General features: G+C 38.6%; 1 protein-coding gene across 1 annotated transcript in view; it reads left to right on the top strand.

Moving 5' to 3' along the window:
- The window catches only part of brinp2 (bone morphogenetic protein/retinoic acid inducible neural-specific 2), a 294,885-nt gene extending 275,586 nt beyond the window's left edge, over positions 1-19,299 (top strand). The window contains exons 7-9 of the mRNA XM_026148790.1: positions 2,303-2,525; positions 15,260-15,566; positions 16,890-19,299. Coding sequence (XP_026004575.1) covers positions 2,303-2,525; positions 15,260-15,566; positions 16,890-17,711 — 1,352 coding nt within the window. The 3' untranslated portion in view covers positions 17,712-19,299. The remainder of the gene's footprint in view (positions 1-2,302; positions 2,526-15,259; positions 15,567-16,889) is intronic.
- The last annotated feature ends 1,322 nt before the right edge of the window (positions 19,300-20,621 follow it).

Raw genomic sequence — 20,621 nt, 5'->3', positions numbered from 1 at the left:
GCTCCCAATATTCTCTCAGACAACCTCTGAGGCCGTCACAGAGCAGCTGTATTTGTACACAGCAAAATCTCCAGTGTTAAATTAACACTAGAGAGTGTCTATATGGGTCCACACCTCTGAGTGTTAAATACAACACTGTTGAGTGTTAAATTAACACTTTTGACAGTGTTATATGTTTAAAAGAAACCTAGTCAGTTTTGAAGATTAACAAAGACTAACACTGAGCAGTGCTGATTTTCTAACACTGGAAAATAACTCAAAATGTTAGAAATATTCCAACACTCATGATCTTCCTGGCCTTGGTCCAGCACCGCCTGCTGTAGACTGAGTGCAGGTCAGGGAGCTCGGAGCGGATGGTGCGCTCAGCTGATCGCACAACCCTCTGTAGAGCTCGTCTGTCCTGCATGGTGCTGTTTCCGAACCAGGTTAAGATGTTTCCCGCCAGGATGCTCTCTATGGTGCAGGAGTAAAAGTTCCTGAGCACCTTGGAGGGCAGTTGGAAGTCTCTCAAGCGTCTGAGGTGGTAGAGACGCTGACGGGCCTTTTTCACCACGGTGTTGATGTGACAGGACCATGACAGGTCCTGCGTGATGTGAACTCCGAGGTATTTGAAGCTGTCCACTCTCTCCACTGGGCACTCGTTGATGACAGGGGTCTGGTAGTTCCTCTCCTGCTTAGTGCTGAAGTCCACTATCAGCTCCTTTGTCTTACTGACGTTTAGAAGGAGGTTGTTCCTCTGGCACCAGTTCTCCAGTTTCCTAATCTCCTTCAGGTAGGCCGTCTCGTTGTTATCAGAGATCAGGCCCACCACGACGGTGTCGTCAGCAAACTTGATGATGGTGGTGGAGCTGGTAGTGGCCACACAGTCATATGTGTACAAAGAGTACAGCAGGGGGCTCAGAATACACCCCTGGGGGGCTCCAGTGCTGAGCCACTGTATATGTTAAAATGTAGTGTAGTGACAGTATGCTGCACTGTGCAGAATGTTGCTTAAATGTGTAAATCAAGCTTGGGTAACACTCCTATTTCATTAAGTGAGTTTGCGTGAGTGGGTTTGGTTTGTCACGCATGAAAAATTTGAAATGCATAGTTCACAAGTGTGCCTGAAGCAACTCGCTCTTGATGTTTGAGAGTTGAAGTTTTTGTGTCACAGATTATTCATATTTATCAATAATGTTATGATGTATGGGAAATACAGTGAGGACCCCAGAATGCAGGACTTGGCAAAATGGAGATGAACTCAAAATCACATCTTTAATGCAGGTAAAAATGGGGACAAAAAAAAAACAAAGGGCAAAATACAAAACCAAACAGTAACAGGACAACTGGCTGCCTGACATCATGAGGCACTGGGGACTAAAAGCAAAGATAAACTCACAATCATAGAAGGCTCTAAACGATAGCAATGATGAAATTAGTGAGGAGGTTAAAGGATCACATACTTGGTGAACAAGGTGGGACGAGTAGCCACAGAAAAAAGAAAATCATTGTGTGTGTCATTTGTCACAGAACTCCCTTCTCAAAGATACTTAGCCTATTGTTAAAGAGTTTTAAATCAGATACCGTAAGACCAACGAGGCAATATGGTAGTGGTGCTTATTGCAAAGAAACTAAAAAAGAGCAGATGATCAAAAGCACTTTCTCCTGAAAATACAGTTAAAGAACAACTTCTCATATGTCAGATGACACAGATTGGAATATGGCAGGGGCTTAAAATTTTGTCTCGAGCTTTTGTGTTCCATGGGCACAAAAATACTAGTTTGAACAAAGTGGCATAGATGTAGCACACGTCTCCATACTTCATGCAAGTATATTAATATATAAATATAAAAGTAACACAACAAACAATGACAGAAGACAACCTTTTCCTCATTACCACATGCTTTTAGTAGTGTGTTCAGCTCGTGATAATTGATGCTCTCTTAACTTGTTTAGGCTTTTAAAGATGGCCATCTGTATGTGACGCCATACGGTAAATCGTCACATAAATAGTGTTGCTTAATGACAATGATGCTACAGTGAATAAGATGGGATTCTAATGGAGAAGTGAATGAGTATAACTGCCGTTTAAAGCGCAGGTATTTGCTTTGTAATTGTGATTCATTATAACATAACAGCTTTTTTTAAATTCTAATGACACGTGAAACTCCCCAGCTTCTCTGTCATTTTCCTGCATGCTAGCAGGGGTAAAATGGAATGTGATGAATAGGCTTTCACTGCTCAAAAACTGTATTGTGATAAATTACCTGAGACTAACTTTGTTGTTTTCTCCTTCTCTCTATCTCTGCTGAATTCCCTGCAGATGAATTCAAAGCCTTCCTGAAGCGATTGCCCACTGATCGCTTCCTGAATGTGTCCATGATAGCCAAGCTCTGGTCAGCCGACTTAACCCTCCAAAAACGTTATGCCCAGCTGGAGGCCAGCACCGTCCTTGTCCTCAGCAAAGCCCAGAAGATCATCAGGAAACTGTTCACGCTGAGTAAACGCTGCCCCAAACAGCCCCGCATCAGTCTCCCCCAACAAAGGTAGCTCACCGGGACACACTGACAGAGAACAAACCATTACTGGTATTTTATCTGGCTGCTGTGTTTGCAGCTATGGACTCTTTAACAGCCCACCTCAAAGGGGTGCACACATACCCCTTTATAAAACATTTGTTGATTGCACTGGAATTACATGGGTTTCGGCCTTGGGTTGTCTCTGTTGTAGGTTATGCATTACAATTTCTCTCACGTTTAAACCTCTTGGGCTATTTGACTGGCCACTTTATAACATTTACCTTGCTAGTACCAGGTTGGAACCCTGTTTGCCTTCCAATTGTCTTAATTCTCAATGGCATAGATTTAGCAAAAACATTCCTCAGTGAGTTTAGTCCATTTTGAGATAACAGCATCACACAGTTGCTACAGATTTGTCAGCTACACATACATAATGCAAATTGCCAATGGAGAAAAGGTGCTCTGTTGAATTGAGATGCTCTGACCGTTGGCCATTTGAGCACAGTGAACTCACTGTCACGTTCAAGGAACCAGTTTCAGGTGATTTGAGCGCTGTGACATGGCGTGTGATTCTGTTGGAAGCAGCCATCATAAAATGGGCATACTGTGGTCATAAAGGGATGGACACAGTCAGCAACAATACTGAGGTATGATGCTGCATTTTAATGATGCTCAGCTGGTACTAAAGGGCCCAGAATCTGCAAAGAAAATACTCCACACCAATACATCGCTACCAAGATACAAGACAGGATGGATGTGACACGTCTTATTTTGTGTTTATATATGTGTGTGTGTTCCTGTCTAGCTATCTTTGTGAGGACCGAAATCTGCCTTCTACTATACTTGTGAGAACCAACAGTCACTTGTGAGGACACACACACCGGTCCTCACAAATTTCAAGGCCTTTTTGAGGCTCAAAATGTGGTTTTAGTGTCAGGGTTACAATTAGGTTATGGTTAGGTTTGGGGTAAGGCTTAGGGTCAGGCATTTATTTTTAATGGTTAGAGTTAGGGTAAGGGGCCAGGGAAACCATTATGTCAATGAAGGCCCTCACTAAGATAGCTTAATGGGCTTGTGTGTGTGTGTGTGTGTCTGTGTGTGTGTGTCAAGATTAGAGAAATTACATGGCCAAGATTTTATTATATTCTCTCCCTCCCTCGCTCACAGACACATAACGGGTATGGCAGTCCATTCTCCCTGCAGCACGGACTACACTGCCCATGAGGCTACATTCTTTAGTGTTACAGGCGATGCCTGTAACACTCTGCCTGTTACCTTCATATTAAATCATTTTTGTGAATAATTTTTAAAAATATTTCTTCACGTCATTATGCGGACCGCAAGGAGGGGTGACATGGGCCGCAAGATTGAGACACAGACGTTACAGCCTCTTAATGTGTGTTTTGTCAAAAGTAGAGAGGGCATAGCCGAACCTACGAAACAGGAAAATACCTCAGTGTAATCCCTTTATTTCAGCAAAGTAACTGTATTCTGAATACCACCTTTTTAAACGGTAACTGTAACGGAATACAGTTACTCATATTTTGTATTTTAAATATGTAACGGCGGTACATGTATTCCGTTACTCCCCAACACTGCACATAGATCTGTAATCTTGTACTGAAGGCTGCGACTGAGTTCCAGAATGACCTTATGTTCATGTAATTCCCAGGGACGCGGGAACTTGTGTTTGTAACATGGAACAGGCACAACTTCTGATAAGAAGTCATTGCAGCTGAACAGACAGACAAAAAAGAGCGCTGCCTTTGTTGAAATCACCTCTTCAAATCATGTAACGAGTTAACTGACTCCCACAGTCTGAGTGAATTCTGCACGTGACCTCACTCAGTTTCAGTTTTTTGATTGATTGTTTTGTTTTTGCTGTTGTTTTTTTAAGGGAAAAATGAAGAAAGACCTTCAATTCAAACAATGCCAAAATGCCTCAAGGCGCTTTATATTGTAATGTAGACCCTACAATAATACATAGCAAAAACCCAACAATCATGTGACCTCCTATGAACAAGCACTTTGGCGACAGTGGGAAGGAAAAACTCCCTTTTAACAGGAAAAAACCTCCAACAGAACCAGGCTCAGGGAGGGGCGGGGCCATCTGCTGTGATCGTTTGGGGTGAGAGAAGGAAGACATGATAAAGACATGCTGTGGAAGAGATACAGAGATTAATAACAAGTATGATTCAATGCAGAGAGGTCTGTTAACACATATTGAGTGAGAAAAGTGACTGAAGAAGAAATACTCAATGCATCATGGGAATCCCCCAGCAGCCTACACCTATTGCAGCATAACTAAGATAAGATTCAGGGTCCAGCCCTAACTATATGCTTTAGGAAAAAGGAAAGTTTGAAGCCTAATCTTAAAAGTAGAGATAGTGTCTGTTTCCCAAACCAAAACTGGAAGCTGGTTCCACAGAAGAGGGACCCGAATACTGGTATACTGCTCTCCCTCCCATTCTAATAAAAACCTACAACCTATGAAAAGTATGTGGGCCTTGAGAGGTCAAATGGACTGCAGCTTAAGAAAACACCAGAACATGAAAGTGTCCTTCTATCAGGATTTCTCAGCCGAGGTGGCACGAAAGAGAAAGGAGTCGGTGAATGCGCGTTACTTGTAACGCGTTACTGTAATCTGATTACTTTTTTCAAGTAACGAGTAAAGTAAGGGATTACTATTGCAAAAATGGTAATTAGATTACCGTTACTTTCCCGTAGGAACGCTGCATTACTGCGTTACTAAAACCGTGATTTTTTTGCGAGAATGTCTCATGACAGTGACGTAAGCAAGTGCAACGTTGGTGACAACAGCTGTGTACAGATCAACAACGGATCACATATCGAGTGCGGAGAGAGTATGAGCGTGCAGCGTTTAAAGCGTGGAAGTACTGACCTTACTTTGAGTTTGATTCCATAAAAAGTGACAAAAACATTAGCGTCCGTTGTGCGTGGGAAGAAAACTTCTTTTTACAGCGACAAAAACCCCTAAACTTCCAAGCAAGCACCGAGTAGCTACGACGTAATGGGAAATTCACAGAGAAACTCGCGGATTCTTCCACTGACCGCTGCGGCACACCTGCACCAGGGTAAACCTCCGCCTACTCTACTCCTGCTTTACAGGTGAAAATAGAGCAAAAGGACCGCTAGACCAAAGGACTTTATTTATTTTCTGCTGTGTTTTACTTGAATCTATTTGAAAGAGTGAGTGTAAACACACACAAAAAAAAAATGTATGTGCTGGAATGTGCATAAAATAGGTTTAAATGCTAAACTAATTTCTTCCAGTCAGAGAATGTTGCATATAATTAAATTTTTTGCTTGATGCATAAAGTTAAAAGATTAAAACCAATAAAACAAGTTTTAAAAAGAGACTTTTCCATTTGATTACATTTTGTATGATGGATTATGCAGAAAAAGTAGAATTGGGCTGAAAGATCTATCGCTTTATCACCTCTTCAGGTTGTAAATCGCGTTTTTAAAAAGTAACTAAGTAACTAAGTAATTAATTACTTTTGAAAATAAGTAATCAGTAAAGTAACGGGATTACTTTTTGGGGGAAGTAATCAGTAATTAGTTACTGATTACTTTTTTTCAAGTAACTTGACCAACACTGCTCGCGACCATCCAGGACGTCAAGGACTATGTGAGCAAATTGCCAAGACCTAAATAAACTGTTGGTGCATGACAGTGCCATTCATATGTAAGTTACAAACTCGAGGCTTACAGCATTACAGTACTGTTAACCAGAGATGGGCAGTAACGCGTTACAAGTAACGCGTTACTGTAATCTGATTACTTTTTTCAAGTAACGAGTAAAGTAAGGGATTACTATTGCAAAATCGGTAATTAGATTACCGTTACTTTCCCGTAGGAACGCTGCGTTACTGCGTTACTAAAACCGTGATTTTTTTTGCGAGAATGTCTCATGACAGTGACGTAAGCAAGTGCGACGTTGGTGACAGCAGCTGTGTGCAGATCAACAATGGATAATATATCGAGTGCGGGAGAGAGTATGAGCGTGCAGCGTTTAAAGTGTGGAAGTACTGACCTTACTTTGAGTTTGATTCCATAAAAAGTGACAAAAACATTAGCGTCCATCGTGCGTGGGAAGAAAACTTCTTTTTACAGCGAAAAAAACCCCTAAACTTCCGAGCAAGCACCGAGTAGCTACGACGTGATGGGAAACTCACAGAGACACTCGCGCGGATTCTTCAACTGACCGCAGCACACCTACACCAGGGTAACCCTCCGCCTACCCTGCTCCTGCTTTACAGGTGAAAATAGAGCAAAAGGACCGCTGAGTCTTTGACTTTATTTATTTTCTGCTGTGTTTTACTTGCATCTGTTTGAAAGACTGAGTGTAAACACACAAAATATTTTATTTTATGTGCTGGAATGTGTAGAAAATAGGTTTAAATGTTAAACTAATTTATTCAAGTCAGAGAATGTTGCATATAATTAAATGTTTTGCTTGATGCATAAAGTTAAAAGATTAAAACTGATAAAACAAGTTAAAAAAAGAGACTTTTCCATTTGATTACATTTTGTATGATGGATTATGTAGAAAAAGTAGAATTGGGCTGAAAGATCTATCACTTTATCACCTCTTCAGGTTGTAAATCGTGTTTTTAAAAAGTAACTAAGTAACTAAGTAACTAAGTAATTAATTACTTTTGAAAATAAGTAATCAGTAAAGTAACGGGATTACTTTTTGGGGGGAGTAATCAGTAATTAATTACTGATTACTTTTTTCAAGTAACTTGACCAACACTGCTGTTAACAAGCTAAGGTATAGAGTATACTTTGATTTTTGACATACACTCCAGTGCAGGTATGTTACGCGTCTGTATCCCCCTACAGCTGTACTTTAGAGCAGGGTACACCTAGATGTGTAATTTATTTTGCTTTACTTTTTGTTATTTGTGTTGGGGAGGGTTGAGGTTTCCAGGCTTTGTGTTCAGGTTTTGCTGGGAACCAGTGTTCTTGTTTTATGTTCAACTATTTTGGTTAATAGGTTCAGACTGGTCAAATGTAGATTTGTTTAAATATGTAAACAGCATATGCTTTTCTTGTATGTCAGTTAAGATAACTACTTGGAATGTTAAAGGGTCCAACAATGTGATGAAAAGAAAGTCAATTTTAAATTCTCTGAAGAAAGATTTGATTCACATTGCTTTTTTGCAAGAAACCCATCTGACAGATGATGAACATAGAAAATACTGTAGAGAATGGGTTGGTCAAATGTTTTTCTCATCCTACTCCACAAATAAAAGGGGAGTTATTACTCTTATACACAAAAACCTTCCTTTCAGTGTTACAGCCACTCACAAGGACAATGATGGAAGGTATATATTGGTCAAAGGGATGTTGCATGGGAAAACTGTTCTCCTAGGTAATATATATGCACCAAATCCACAGGATGATGAGTTTTGCAGAATATTATTCAGTCAATTAATGGACATGGACTGTGCTAACATAATATTAGCGAGTGACTTTAACTGTGTTCTATGCCCCAAAATGGATAAATCTCCCCCACAATCTACTTCGTCAAAAAATTCCAAAACCCTTTGGCAAATTATAAATGAGCTTGACCTTATAGATGTCTGGCGACACTATAACCCATTATCTAAAGAATACACTTTCTACTCTAACCCTCACTTGTCAGCATCTTGTATAGATTATATTTTTATGTCCAAGTGTATCAGTCAGTTAGTTCAAGCAGGTAAATATTGGTCATATAGGTCTCTCTGACCATGCTCCTGTAGTCCCAACCCATGAGACATATTGAGCGCTCCATGTCTTGGAAGATGAGTGCACTGTCTCTTTTGGATGAGAAATTTATACACTTCATAACAGAGCAAACAACATTATTTTTTAGAAATAAATGATAAAGGGGAGATAGACACGAGAACTTTATGGGATAGCTATAAGGCTTACATGAGAGGGATGATTATTTCATACACAAGTCATAAAAGAAAGCAACGATTAACAAGGTAGTTAGAGATCGAGAATAATATAAAAAAGCTGGAGAAACAATATTATGTAACAAAATCAGCTGAAACCTAAAGTGAGCTTAATATTGCCAGGACATCTCTGCATAATTTGTTAATGCGAAAGGCTGAAAGAGATGTCCTTCTTGCCAGACGACAACTTTTTGAATCAGCTAATAAGCCTAACCGCTTTTTGGCTTGTCTTGCAAGGAATACTTCATCAAGTTATTTTATCACAGCTATTGTGGATGTGAATGGTGAAAGGCAACCGTAGGAAACTGTCAGATTAATGAGTGATTTAGAGAATTCTATACAAACTTATATCAGTCTGAGATGGATATAACAAGGCTTAACTCAGGCTTTTTTCTAAACGACTTAGTATTCCCTCAGCTCTCTGAAGATCAGGTTAGCCTGCTGGAGTCACCCATTAGATTGATGGAGGTGGATAAAGCTATATCTGCACTCCAGTCAGGGAATATATAAGAATTTTTTAAGATAGTGAAAGTGAAGTTAAATAGTTTATTATTAAGGGTTTTTAATAAAGCATTTGAAGAATCGAAACTCCCTGAATCTATGTACCAGGCTAATATAACATTGATAGCTAAAAAAGATAAAAACCCGGAGTTATGCTCATCTTTCAGGCCTATTAGCCTTCTTGGTGTTGATAATAAGAAAAAGTGATGTGCTCTATTGTGCATGCTGACCAGACAGGCTTTATTAAGGGGTGGAATTCTTACAATAATACTCGACGTCTATTTAATATTATTCATTTTTTAAAAATTTTATCAGATCTCCGGGGTTGTTGTTTCTATGGATGCCGAAAAGGCATTTGATAGAATTGAATGAGAATATCTGTTTGAAATAATGAGAAGATTTGGGTTTGGAAAAAACTTTTTGGGGTGGATCAAAATTATATACAAATCACCAATAGCATCAGAGTTAACTAACAGCTTGCTATCCTCCCCAATTACATTGAGCAGAGGTACAGCACAAGGTAGTCCATTGTCACCACTATTATTTGCTTTGGCCATTGAGCCTTTGGCCATGGCCATTAGACAAAATCCAAGTGTTCCTGGAGTTAAATTTGGGGATAGACAACATAAAATCCTGCTCTATGCAGACGATATTCTTCTGGCACTGACTGACCCTGCTAACGCTCTACCTGTTCTTACTAGGTGTATCAAGGACTTTGGTCTTATATCTGGATACAAGGTAAATTTTGATAAATCTGTTATAATGACTCTGTGTAGTGGAAAGGACACTGAACCTTTATATGTTAAACCTTTTCATTGGGCACCATCAGGTTTTGTATATTTGGGAGTTAAAGTTACACCAAATGTTGGTCACTTATATAGAGAAAACATTAATGGAATGGTTCAAGATCTTCGAGAGATGCTGACAAGATGGAGGTCACTTCCAATATCATTTTTGGGAAGAATAAATCTCATTAAGATGGTAATCCTACTGAAAATACGATATTATAGTAGAGGTGGGAATCACCATACATCCCACGATACGATATTATCACAATACTTAACGCACGATACGATATTATTGCAATTTTTTAAAATATTTTGCGATATTCAGATTCTGTACATAAAGGTAAACTTTATCAATATTCATTTATCTAATATCAAAGTCTCGCACTCAGTCCTTCTCTCATTTCAGTCAGTTTTATTGTTGACAAACTGAACGGTTTGTATTACAGTCTAGTCCAACTTAACTGAATGCAACCATCTGGTACAATTATAGCTATTCTAAACTATGCAATTTATGAAAACTATGCAGCCCCTTCAGCAACTGAAGAATTTGAAAGTAAATTAAAACAAAATATAATTTTACATTAAATAAAAAAGTTTTAAACTTAATTAAAATAAAACATGTCTTAAATTAAAATAAGTAAACTGTCATGTTTATTGCTGTCAAAAAAAGAAGTTAAACACATTTGGACAGTGAAGGAATGTCAGGATTCTTGCTCAGAAAAAGGATCAACATGCTCTGAAGTCAGAGCATGTTCCAGTCCACAAAAACGTTTTTTGTAACAAAATATCGATTTCTGCTGTCCCTGTATCGATACATTATTAGCAAGCAAAATATCACGATACTACAAAGTATCGATTTTTTTCCCCACCCCTATATTATACAGGCATGTTGTTTGTAATTTTGAAATCAGAAGATATTAAAGCAATTAACAAGGCTATGGTGGATTTCATTTGGGCAGGAAGAAAACCCAAAATTAAATTGGAGACACTACAGTTACCGAAAGATCTGGACAGATGGGGAGTGTCAAACATAGAAAATTATGTTCTCTCAATACAAGCAAGGTTTCTTTCTGCCTGGATACATGAACATTCTGATCTGCCATGGATAAAAATTGAGGAAGTATTACGTAAACCATCCTCACCTGTTAACATTTTAGGGAAACGTTTAAATGATTTACCTCACGTAATAAAGTATAACCCACTAATATATAATGCTATGTGGACTGAGAAAACTTTTTAACAGTAGTCTTCTGTTTAATATTTTGTCAACGTTTATAAATAATCCAGATCTTCTCCCGCAAAACATAAAGTAGGTGTAAAGAGGTTTTATGACCTCTTTAAACATGGTGAGTTTAAATCATTTGAATCCTTGAAGTCCCAGTATTCTATGTCAAAGACTGAGTTTTATAAGTATTTGCAATTGAGAAATTATGTGTGAAAAAATGCTAAATCATTACAAATCGCAACAGCCTCTTTTCGGTTGGAGAAATTCTTTCTAGATAATAGGGAGCGTAAACATTTTGTATCAAAGTTTTATTCAGAGATTTATGCCCTAATTGTGGATAAACTGGCATGGTTGAGAAAATCTTGGGGGACATTACTTAAGTGTGAAATAGATATACAGGCATGGGACAAAATCCTGCTCCTTCCATCTAAAATCTCTGTTTGTAACCGATTTAAAGAACTGCAGTACAAAATCCTGCACAACGTATATATTTCTCCATATATTTATAGTAAGTACAATATGGGAACATCTCCAAATTGTCTCAAGTGTAAGGTCAGAGTGGGCACTAGATTCCATTGCTTGTGGGAATGTGTTATTATTCAGTCATTTTTGGAAAGAGGTCTGTCCCAATATTAGTACAGCCATTGGTCAGCAGGTAACAGAACACCCATTAATGTGCTTATTGGGATATATCCCTGTTTCACTGGTACAACATGAGCATGTAATTCAGTCACTGTTAATGTTGGCCAGGAAAAGCATTATGTTGAGATGGCTGGCAGCTGAGCCTCCCTCCATTTCTCTATGGAAGTCGCTCATCATTGATGTTATGACTCTGATCAGTTTGGGACATTATATTGATGAGAGCTCCCGAAGTATTCCGGACAAATGGAAGAAACCACTGGAAGCACTGGGAATAACTTGTAAACTGGACCCTAATGGACAATAATTAAGGACATAATGTCGTAATACTCTAGTGCTGTGCAGTATTATTATTTTGGACGTGAACCAGTCTTGTATTTGTTGGGGGGAAAAGTTAAATAAAAGTTAAAAAAAAAAGAAAACACCAGAACAATGCTGAAAAAGCACACAAAACACAGTGGAGATGGGAAAAAAACAGAGATGTGTTAAATAAAACACACTACAAGTAGAAAAAAATCTCACAAAATATGACAGAACCGTTTTTGGGGCGATATTAATGTCACGGACCAGCTGTGGAAGTGACAGATACCAAAACATGCGAAGGGCTGCACTGAAATATGCTTAAAAGAACCGTAGGATTCATCAGTGTTGTGAGTAAAAAAAGATGTAGGTAATGTGGGTTTTAATGGCATCATCCATATAATACTGCGGACCCATCTTTGCTATTAGCCCTTCACTGTTAGCATATCACTTCCATTGTAGGAGGGAGAAGAGATAAGTGCTGACTGGATCAAGAGAAGAGAGGAGAAGAGAAGAGGGGTCTAGTTACAGGTTGTGGGGGCCTTTGTAGGCTGAGGTACATGGTTCTGTGGCATGCTGTAATCAAGTCCTCTCACAGACTGACAGCTTGGCACTTGTTTACAGAGGACTTTAATTTCCCTGACAGTCCTTTCCCTCCACCAATCACTCCATCTTCCCTTTGCCCATTCTGTGTAGAGTCTTGTCTTTATTTTTCTCCCTCAGTTACCTTTGTCTCACTCTCGCGCTCCTTGCTCTCTCTATCGTACCCTGTCACTCAGTCGTAACCCCATTTGCGCCGGCAACAAGTTAATGGTTGCTGCTACAGCTGAAAAAGCTTCCTGTTTTCTTCTGCACAAATCCATTTGTTTTATCATCATTTATTTTTGTCTATTTACACAGGCCTGAGGGGGAGGAATTGCTGAAGCATTTGGGCAATTTTTTGTGTTATTTCCCAAGCTTAGCCTGGGGATAGAATCTCAGCAGAGCTAATTTTCAGTCTAAACTTGTTGCTACTGTTACTGCACCAAAGTGGATGGTAATTTATGTATGCTTTCATTTCCATCTGTACTGTAGGCACACCGAACACCCACCCTTCTACAAAAAGGTGTCAAGTCATTATAGTATAATCTTATGTATTAAGAAGATGGAGCAAACTATGGATTCATTTTTCACTTGTTGAAATCCAAAAAGTGTGAGCAAAGGGCATGACTATTTAGAGCTACAACAAAACAAAGATATTGCCACTGATGTACTATTAACCAACACTGTCCATTGGTTTTTTACTTCTCTTGACATCGAGTCAATAGATTTAGTTCTACAGTAGATTTCACCTGTATTTGCTTGATTTTATTATTATTATTATTATTATTATTAGTATTATTATTATTATTATTATTATTATTATTATTATTATTACTATACATTGGGACACTGTTCTATTCTTGCTAATTTGCCAGAATTGTCCAGGGTTAAATCAATACTTTGCTTTTTTCACTTTACCTCTTTAACTTGGAGAACACCCTGATACTCAATGACAGTTACATTTGGATGACTGATGCTAGGTGCTTCTATCTGTTTGATTGTGGTTTCCAGCTTCTGTTCCAGGTGTACACATCTTTTCTCAGTTTTCTCCAGTTTACGGACTTTATCTTGTAGGTCTGTCTCTTACCCGCTCGCCTTCAATTCTTTCGTGTTTTTTTTTTCCATTTATTTTATTTTTTAACTACTGTTATAAAGTAACAGTAAATAAGAAGACCACATACAAGGACATTACAGAAGGCTTTGAGAATTTGAATGTTTGAAGATACATTACACACTATTTAGCTTCTAAGAAAAAAATCTCTGTATATGTCTGTTACCCATGGTAGAATTTAACAACAACAGTATTGTAAAGTAAAACTTGCAGGGCAAGATGTTTTTAAACTTTATTTTGGTTCAAGGTAAGAAAAACTTTTGAGCATGTTTTAAAAATTAGATTTATTATTGATCCTGAGCACTGAAAGCTAAACTCATTGTAGATAATGTTTCCAAATAACTGTTACAATATAGCTCTGTTTTTTGTTTAAAAATAGCTTCTGAGTAGCAAAGCTCGGTAAACTGTAATAAAGTGCCTTCTAATGGCCTATTAGAAGAGTTTTAAAATAGACTCGAGGAGAAAATAGTCTGTAAAGGTTAGTGACCAAAATAAACAGCTGTGTTTATTGAACAAATAAACAGCTGAAGCACTGAACTAAAATGTAACTAACTAAAATGTTAGCACTCACATTATTAACTAAAATTCTCTAATACTCACTACATGGAAAAAATACACACATTAATAGATGACAATGAACACAAACAACACACTAAATTCAAGATGGGGAAAACATCACCTGAATTAGCCAGTAATTTCAGTGTTAAATGTGGAAACCTCTAGTAAACTGCCCTAAATGCTTAGGACTCAGGTTGGCTTTCTAGAGTGGGTCAGGTCGACACTAGAGGAAACTGTGGATCTGAACCATAGTGCAACTAAACTTATTGTGACTTGCAGTCTCCCTGCAAATTTATAATTTAATATAACAAATACTGATTTTTTGCAAGGGCAAGTTGCTGAGCTCACACAGCGCTGTTGCTAATCCTTTACAAGACCCTAACCCAAAACTCCAACCCCAATTTTTTTTATTAGTGTGTGGTCAAATTTGGGACTTTGCAGGGTGGCTTTATGATTATTATTTTTGTTGTGTTTTAATATTCTTATCCAATATATCCAATACACTGGGGACAGATTGTAATTCATTTTTATGTAAGAAAGGCCGGAGAAAGTGTCAGGCTTTTATCTTTAATCATTTTTGAGATGCATGCATCTCCATGTTTGGACTTTGCCTTGGATTTGAAAGTGCAAAAAATACATGCTTGGAATTGGTCGACATATCATTTTACAAAAAAATATAGCTTGAAAATTGTTTTGCATGTGAAATGAAAATTTTAAAAGGAATCATTATATGTATAGCCCAAAAAATTATAAAATTGTTCAGCAAATCAGAGGTAGTCAAGCAGAAGAGCCACAATGGTTTAGGAAGGAATGACCTTTAAGTGAGTCAACACTGAAAGGTTGAGTCCCAAAAATTTACATGATTGTCTTATGTATTTTAAGTCTTTCTGGGAGGGAGGGGGGAGGGGGGGGGGGTAACTGTTTTTAACTGTTGTTGTTGGTTTCATTCCACAGATCTACCCCAGTCTGTGTGAAAGGTGTTATTATAGGACACAATGACCACAACATTACTTCAGTATTTACCAAAGATGTTGCTGTGATGTATAGATAACTGCATTAGTGTATCTTCTCTTTGCCCACTGCAGGCCTGTTGGGTTTTGGCTGACCAGGGCTCAGTCTCTGCTCTACTGCAATGAGCATGGAATGCTGGGCTCCTTCTCTGAGGAGGTGATGAGCTGTAGCTGCCCCGTGGAGCAGCCAAACTGCCAAGGAGTCATCCCCTGTGTTGTAGGGACTTCCACCACCTCCTGCACCCTCTGCGCCTCTGACAACGCCACCCGTTGTGGAGCCTGTCATCACGGCAACATCCTCCATCTTGGTTCCTGTCGACCTAGCATTGCTGCATCGCTAGATCATTACCTGAACTTTGACTTGGACATGCCTGATGCCGAGGTTCTCAAAGCTCCTTAATTATGTATTCCACTGGTTCTCAAAGCTCTTTGGGACAAATTAAACAAACAGTGCCTCAAAGGGCTCACATGCCATCAATTGTTAAATTGTTTTTGTGTTGAATCTTTATACTGAACATACAAGATTTACATAACAGTACAAATATTAGTCATGTACAGTTTTTTTGTTCAAAAAGGAATACAGTATTAAACAGGGATTGAGAGGGGGTTTCAAAATAGAAAGCTGACTCTGAAGTACCTACAGTGCAAAGAGTCCCTTCATTCAGCAAGCCCAGGAGCAAAAACTCATACTATGCTTTTTTAATAAATCACCACAGCAGTTATTTTCTAGCCCTCAAGAGGTCTAAGTTGTCACTGTTGAACCTCTGCCTTAACTCTAATCCTAGTTCACAAGCCTTCAAATTGTGGCTCTTTAGACCTACTTGAGTGTCTTCCTTTGGCTTTGACAAAAAACTTGATAAATATGAAAATGATCCTCTTAATTTGCTGAACCTCAATAGCAATGGCTAGCAAAGATGTGGAAGCAAATAGGTGATCTCTAGTAAATGGTATGCCTTTACATTTTTTCTTTACAATAGTTCCCTTTTATTGCTTTTGACTATAATAAAAATAACTTATATTAAGCAAATTTATTTATTATGTATTTATTATAGTTAAATAATCACATTTTATAATGCCAATGCCTAATCAGAATGTCTAATTTTTGCTTTTTATTAAAATGTCTTTAAAAATCATTAAAAGTTTTACAAGGGGTCTAAGGAGCTTGGAAAGAAAAGCGTCTGGACTTCTTTAAGTTTCATTTGAGAAGCTTCTTCAGTTCTAAAAGCAATTGGTGGAGAGTCCCAAATTTTAAGCCCTATGGGAGTGTCCCCAAGAGGGTCATGGACCCCCTATTGATCCTCTGCCTAATCACACAAGCCATGGTGTGAAAAGGATGTGAGTGGGCGTTAAGGCGTCTAGGAAGGGATCTCAAAACTGGATTATAGATGGCAGACTTTCTCGGATGAGAGGTGAAACGTCTTCAAGAAAACTTAAAGAAGTCCAGACGCTTTTCTTTCCAAGCTCCTTAGACTACGATGACCTGGATGACTGAGAACCTTCACAGACATTTTACAACGGTTTTCAGCATTTGTAAACTAAAGTTGTAAAACATCCATTGTGGCTCTTGATGAGATTTATAAATTCTGGCAAAGGTGGTAGTTGAAATTTAAAATTTGGTAATAGCTCAGTTTGAGAACCAGTGCATTAATTATCTATCTGCTTATTGCATTGACTGCAGCCTCACGGTTTGTTAATCCCTCTTCAGGTAAAGTACCTGCTTCAGCGACTGGACAGCAGGATAGAGGTCCATGCCATCTATATCAGCAATGATGTCCGCCTGGGAAGTTGGTTCAATCCTGCCTGGAGGAAGAGGATGCTACTAACACTCAAGAGTAACAAAAACAAGTCCAACCTCATCCACATGCTAATGGGCATTTCTTTTCAGATATGCTCAACTAAAAATTCAACACTGGAACCCGTGCCTGCTGTCTATGTGAATCCTTTTGGGGGAAGTCACTCAGAGAGCTGGTTCATGCCAGTGAACCAGCCTGACTTCTCTAACTGGGAGAGAACTCGACTGGACAGCGTCACCACTGCACAGTGTTACAACTGGACTCTGTCTCTGGGCAGCAAGTGGAAATCCTTTTTTGAAACAGTGCACATCTACCTGAGAAGCCGCATAGTCACGGATGATCCAACAGTGAATGAAACTCTCTTCTATGAGCCATTGGACTTGGATGATCAGACCTCCAACCTGGGCTACATGAAGATCAACACGCTGAAGGTGTTCGGATACAGCATGCACTTTGACCCTGAGGGCATCAAGGATCTGATTCTCCAGTTGGACTACCCCTACACACAGGGTACGCAGGATGCCGCCTTTCTGATGTTACTGGAGATGAGAGACCGGATTAATCGGCTATCTCCACCAGCACCACAGCCATTAGATCTGTTTTCTTGTCTCCTGCGCCACCGCCTCAAGCTGTCAGCCGGAGAGGTGGCACGAATCAAGGACTCTCTGCAGATCTTCAATTCCAAGCTTCCCAATGCTTCACCTGAACCTGAGCTGGCCCAGCTCTGTAGCTAGCTAGTTTAGCACAATCGCCAGGTTCAGGAATGATGCTGTTCGTAGAAAGAGGAATTGCTACTTCAGGGACGACTCTGCTGAGATGGCCTTTGGACCCGAATCATCTGGATTAACGTACTCTGAAGAAGGTTGAATGCTTGGCCTTTTTATGGTCACTCTCAGTTGGTTTTCTGGTGTTTTACCTTTGACAAACAGCATCATGTCCTTGACTTTTCGGAGAACGAGGGATACTTTGACTCTGTTTAGGAGGCTGTACTGAACCCACCCGGAGGTTCACTTTTGCTATTACTGCCCTGCAAACTGCGTAACTGGACAAGGCTAAAAAGGTTTCTTTCACTGACAAGTTTTTGTGATTTGGAACAATAAAAAGAAGATCATACATAAGACACCTGCCTTGCAAAGACAAACGCGGTTTTCTTATAAGAGGAACTCTTCAGAGGTCTTCAAAAATTAGCGGAAGAGGATTTCCCTTTTCTAACCCTATTTTCTTTGGCTACAGAACAATCTTGAGGGAAGGGAAAATGGGATAATTATATATATGTGGTGAATGAGTTGTTATGTTATGCTTAACAGTTTAAAATTTGATAATATTGAACCCTGTCACTGTCTTTGAATATTTCTTTTTAAACCCTACCTTCCATTTTATCTGGCATTTGAAAACTTGTATCTATGCTTAACATCTGAGTGAGAAGCCTGTTAGTGATGTTCTGTCCTTGGTGGCTTGTCTGTACCAAAAGAAGGTAACACATTGGCAATTTGAATGGCAAAATATCGTAAATGTTGAGTTATTATTCTTTCACTTTTGAGCTGAAATAATTCATAATGGAACCTTCAGATGTGGTAACAAAAAGGTCTGCGGATATAGCGCTGTAAATAACGCTCCATCTAACCCAGGTTGTGGACAAGTGCACATTGCTTTTTAGATAACTGAGTTCAAAGACCAAAAAAATGTTTATAACAAAACAAACTCATGCCTTATATGGAGAGTCAATGTTAAGGTAAGAAGCACATTTAGTTTCTGTGTTTGGTTTCCCTGCGAAGGTTGTATTGCTTTTTATATTTCAATATTTCTACCAAGACAGAACAACAGACGCATTCTCCAGAGTACGTGGTAATGTAGCTTTTCCATGTAAATGCCAGTCACTCGTTCTGCAGGTACTTGTTTTGATTTGGTGTTGTGAAACTTTTGAATCACCATTCACAGTGCACACCAGTACATGCATAATGTAATTGTTCTGCAAAATCCTCCAATGAGATAAACTTTCAGTAAATAATAGAACATGTTCGAATTTATGGTTTTAAAAGGTTTTCAGTGGTTCGGTTAGTCTCAGGTCTATGAAACTTTTTTCTTTTTTTTTTTTGACATATGGGTCCAATGTGAGCTGCAGTTACCACGGCAACTGGAGTTACAAGGTTTCTGCGGGGCGGTGATGGTACACTTGAAAGCTGCAAACTTAACCAGGATGATAATTGATATGATTTTACTTTTGCTTCACTAATTTCTCACTGAAAGTTAGAAAACCTTGTATGTCATTATCAACAGTTCTTCTGTGCTCAGCTTGCTTAAGTAAAAACAAAGTGATTTATCTATCTGAGAGCCTTTTCCTTGTTTACAAAACTTTAACCCTCACTGTTACGTCTGTTATATAGCATTATTGCCATATTACCTCTTTGCCTGCATGTTACAACATTGTCTTTGGTCAATTCAAAGACATATTGATAAGATTAGCTGTGAAGATGGTGTCATGGAAAAGTGCAATGATGATGGCGGATGTGGTCAGAGCTACAGTAATAGTGGTAGTAAGGGGAGGGGGTGACACAAGACCGTCTCATCTTACCACCACTAGCTGTTCATTGTTCTAGTGTAAGCACAGTTTTTCACATTTGCATTTATTTATTTCACAGACAACACAGATCTGTTGTTAAGTAATTTCTTGTTAAGTACATGTGTCACACTATCACTATTGCAAACACTGTTTCTGTTTCCGGTCCACCTAATGGGTGCCAGGCAGAATTATCAACGTGGAAAAATGGGAAACTAATCAAAAAAACCAAAACAAATTCAGTCATTTATTTTGTTTTCATGTCCTTACTGAAACCATTTGACTAATTTGCAGCTGTTTTTATGCCAGATATGCTGGTTAGAAACCAGCCTTGCATAAACATTTAGACCTTTTCAACATAGTCATGTTCGATAATATTTGCAGCTTTTGACGGTGGACTTATAAATTAGGTCACCATGCTGCAGTTTCCAACTAAGTTAAAGGCAGGTAATGCATTTTCTGTGGATCAATTTTTCAAATGAAGAGGAGCATTCTTGTGCATCTACAGGGAGGCAAAAGGAAGAAGTGGTAACAGGTCAAATATTTCAGTATTTTATCTCAGTCTCAAAGCCAAGTAAATTATCAGCAACTAAGTGATGTTGTTAGACTTTAAAATTATTGTTGCTTTGTGCACTAATCTTATACTAAAGTCTTATACCCTTTTTAAATATTTAGTCAGCTGTTGCCTGCATGTAACAACCAATTACAGCAACTGGAAAGAAGCCAGTCAAAGCCAAACAGAACAGGTTAATCTGATCTAACAGGTTAACCTTAAGAACAGGATTAACTGCATTAAACTCCCTGCCTCAGAGGCTCATTTATGGGAAGTTAGAAACAAGAGTGAAAGACAAAAATGTGCATTTTACAGTAACATTCTGTTAGTATGGTTCAATTAATTTAATTTAGAACATTACTATATTTTTACAGGGTGACGCTATAAAACTAGTGATGAAGGAATTTCTACTGTATTTTCTCCAAAATTGTTGCTATTTCAAAAGTAAATATCTATTGAGTCTGCAGGTAGTGTAATTTCACTTGGTGATGGTGTTCTTTCAGTCACTGTCCACAGTTCATGCAAACAAATATG

The sequence above is a fragment of the Astatotilapia calliptera genome, chromosome 18, assembly GCF_900246225.1.
Source record: "Astatotilapia calliptera chromosome 18, fAstCal1.2, whole genome shotgun sequence".
Classification (NCBI taxonomy): Eukaryota; Metazoa; Chordata; class Actinopteri; order Cichliformes; family Cichlidae; genus Astatotilapia; species Astatotilapia calliptera.
Note: the sequence above shows the minus strand (reverse complement) of the source record. Positions and strands in the feature narration are given on the sequence as shown.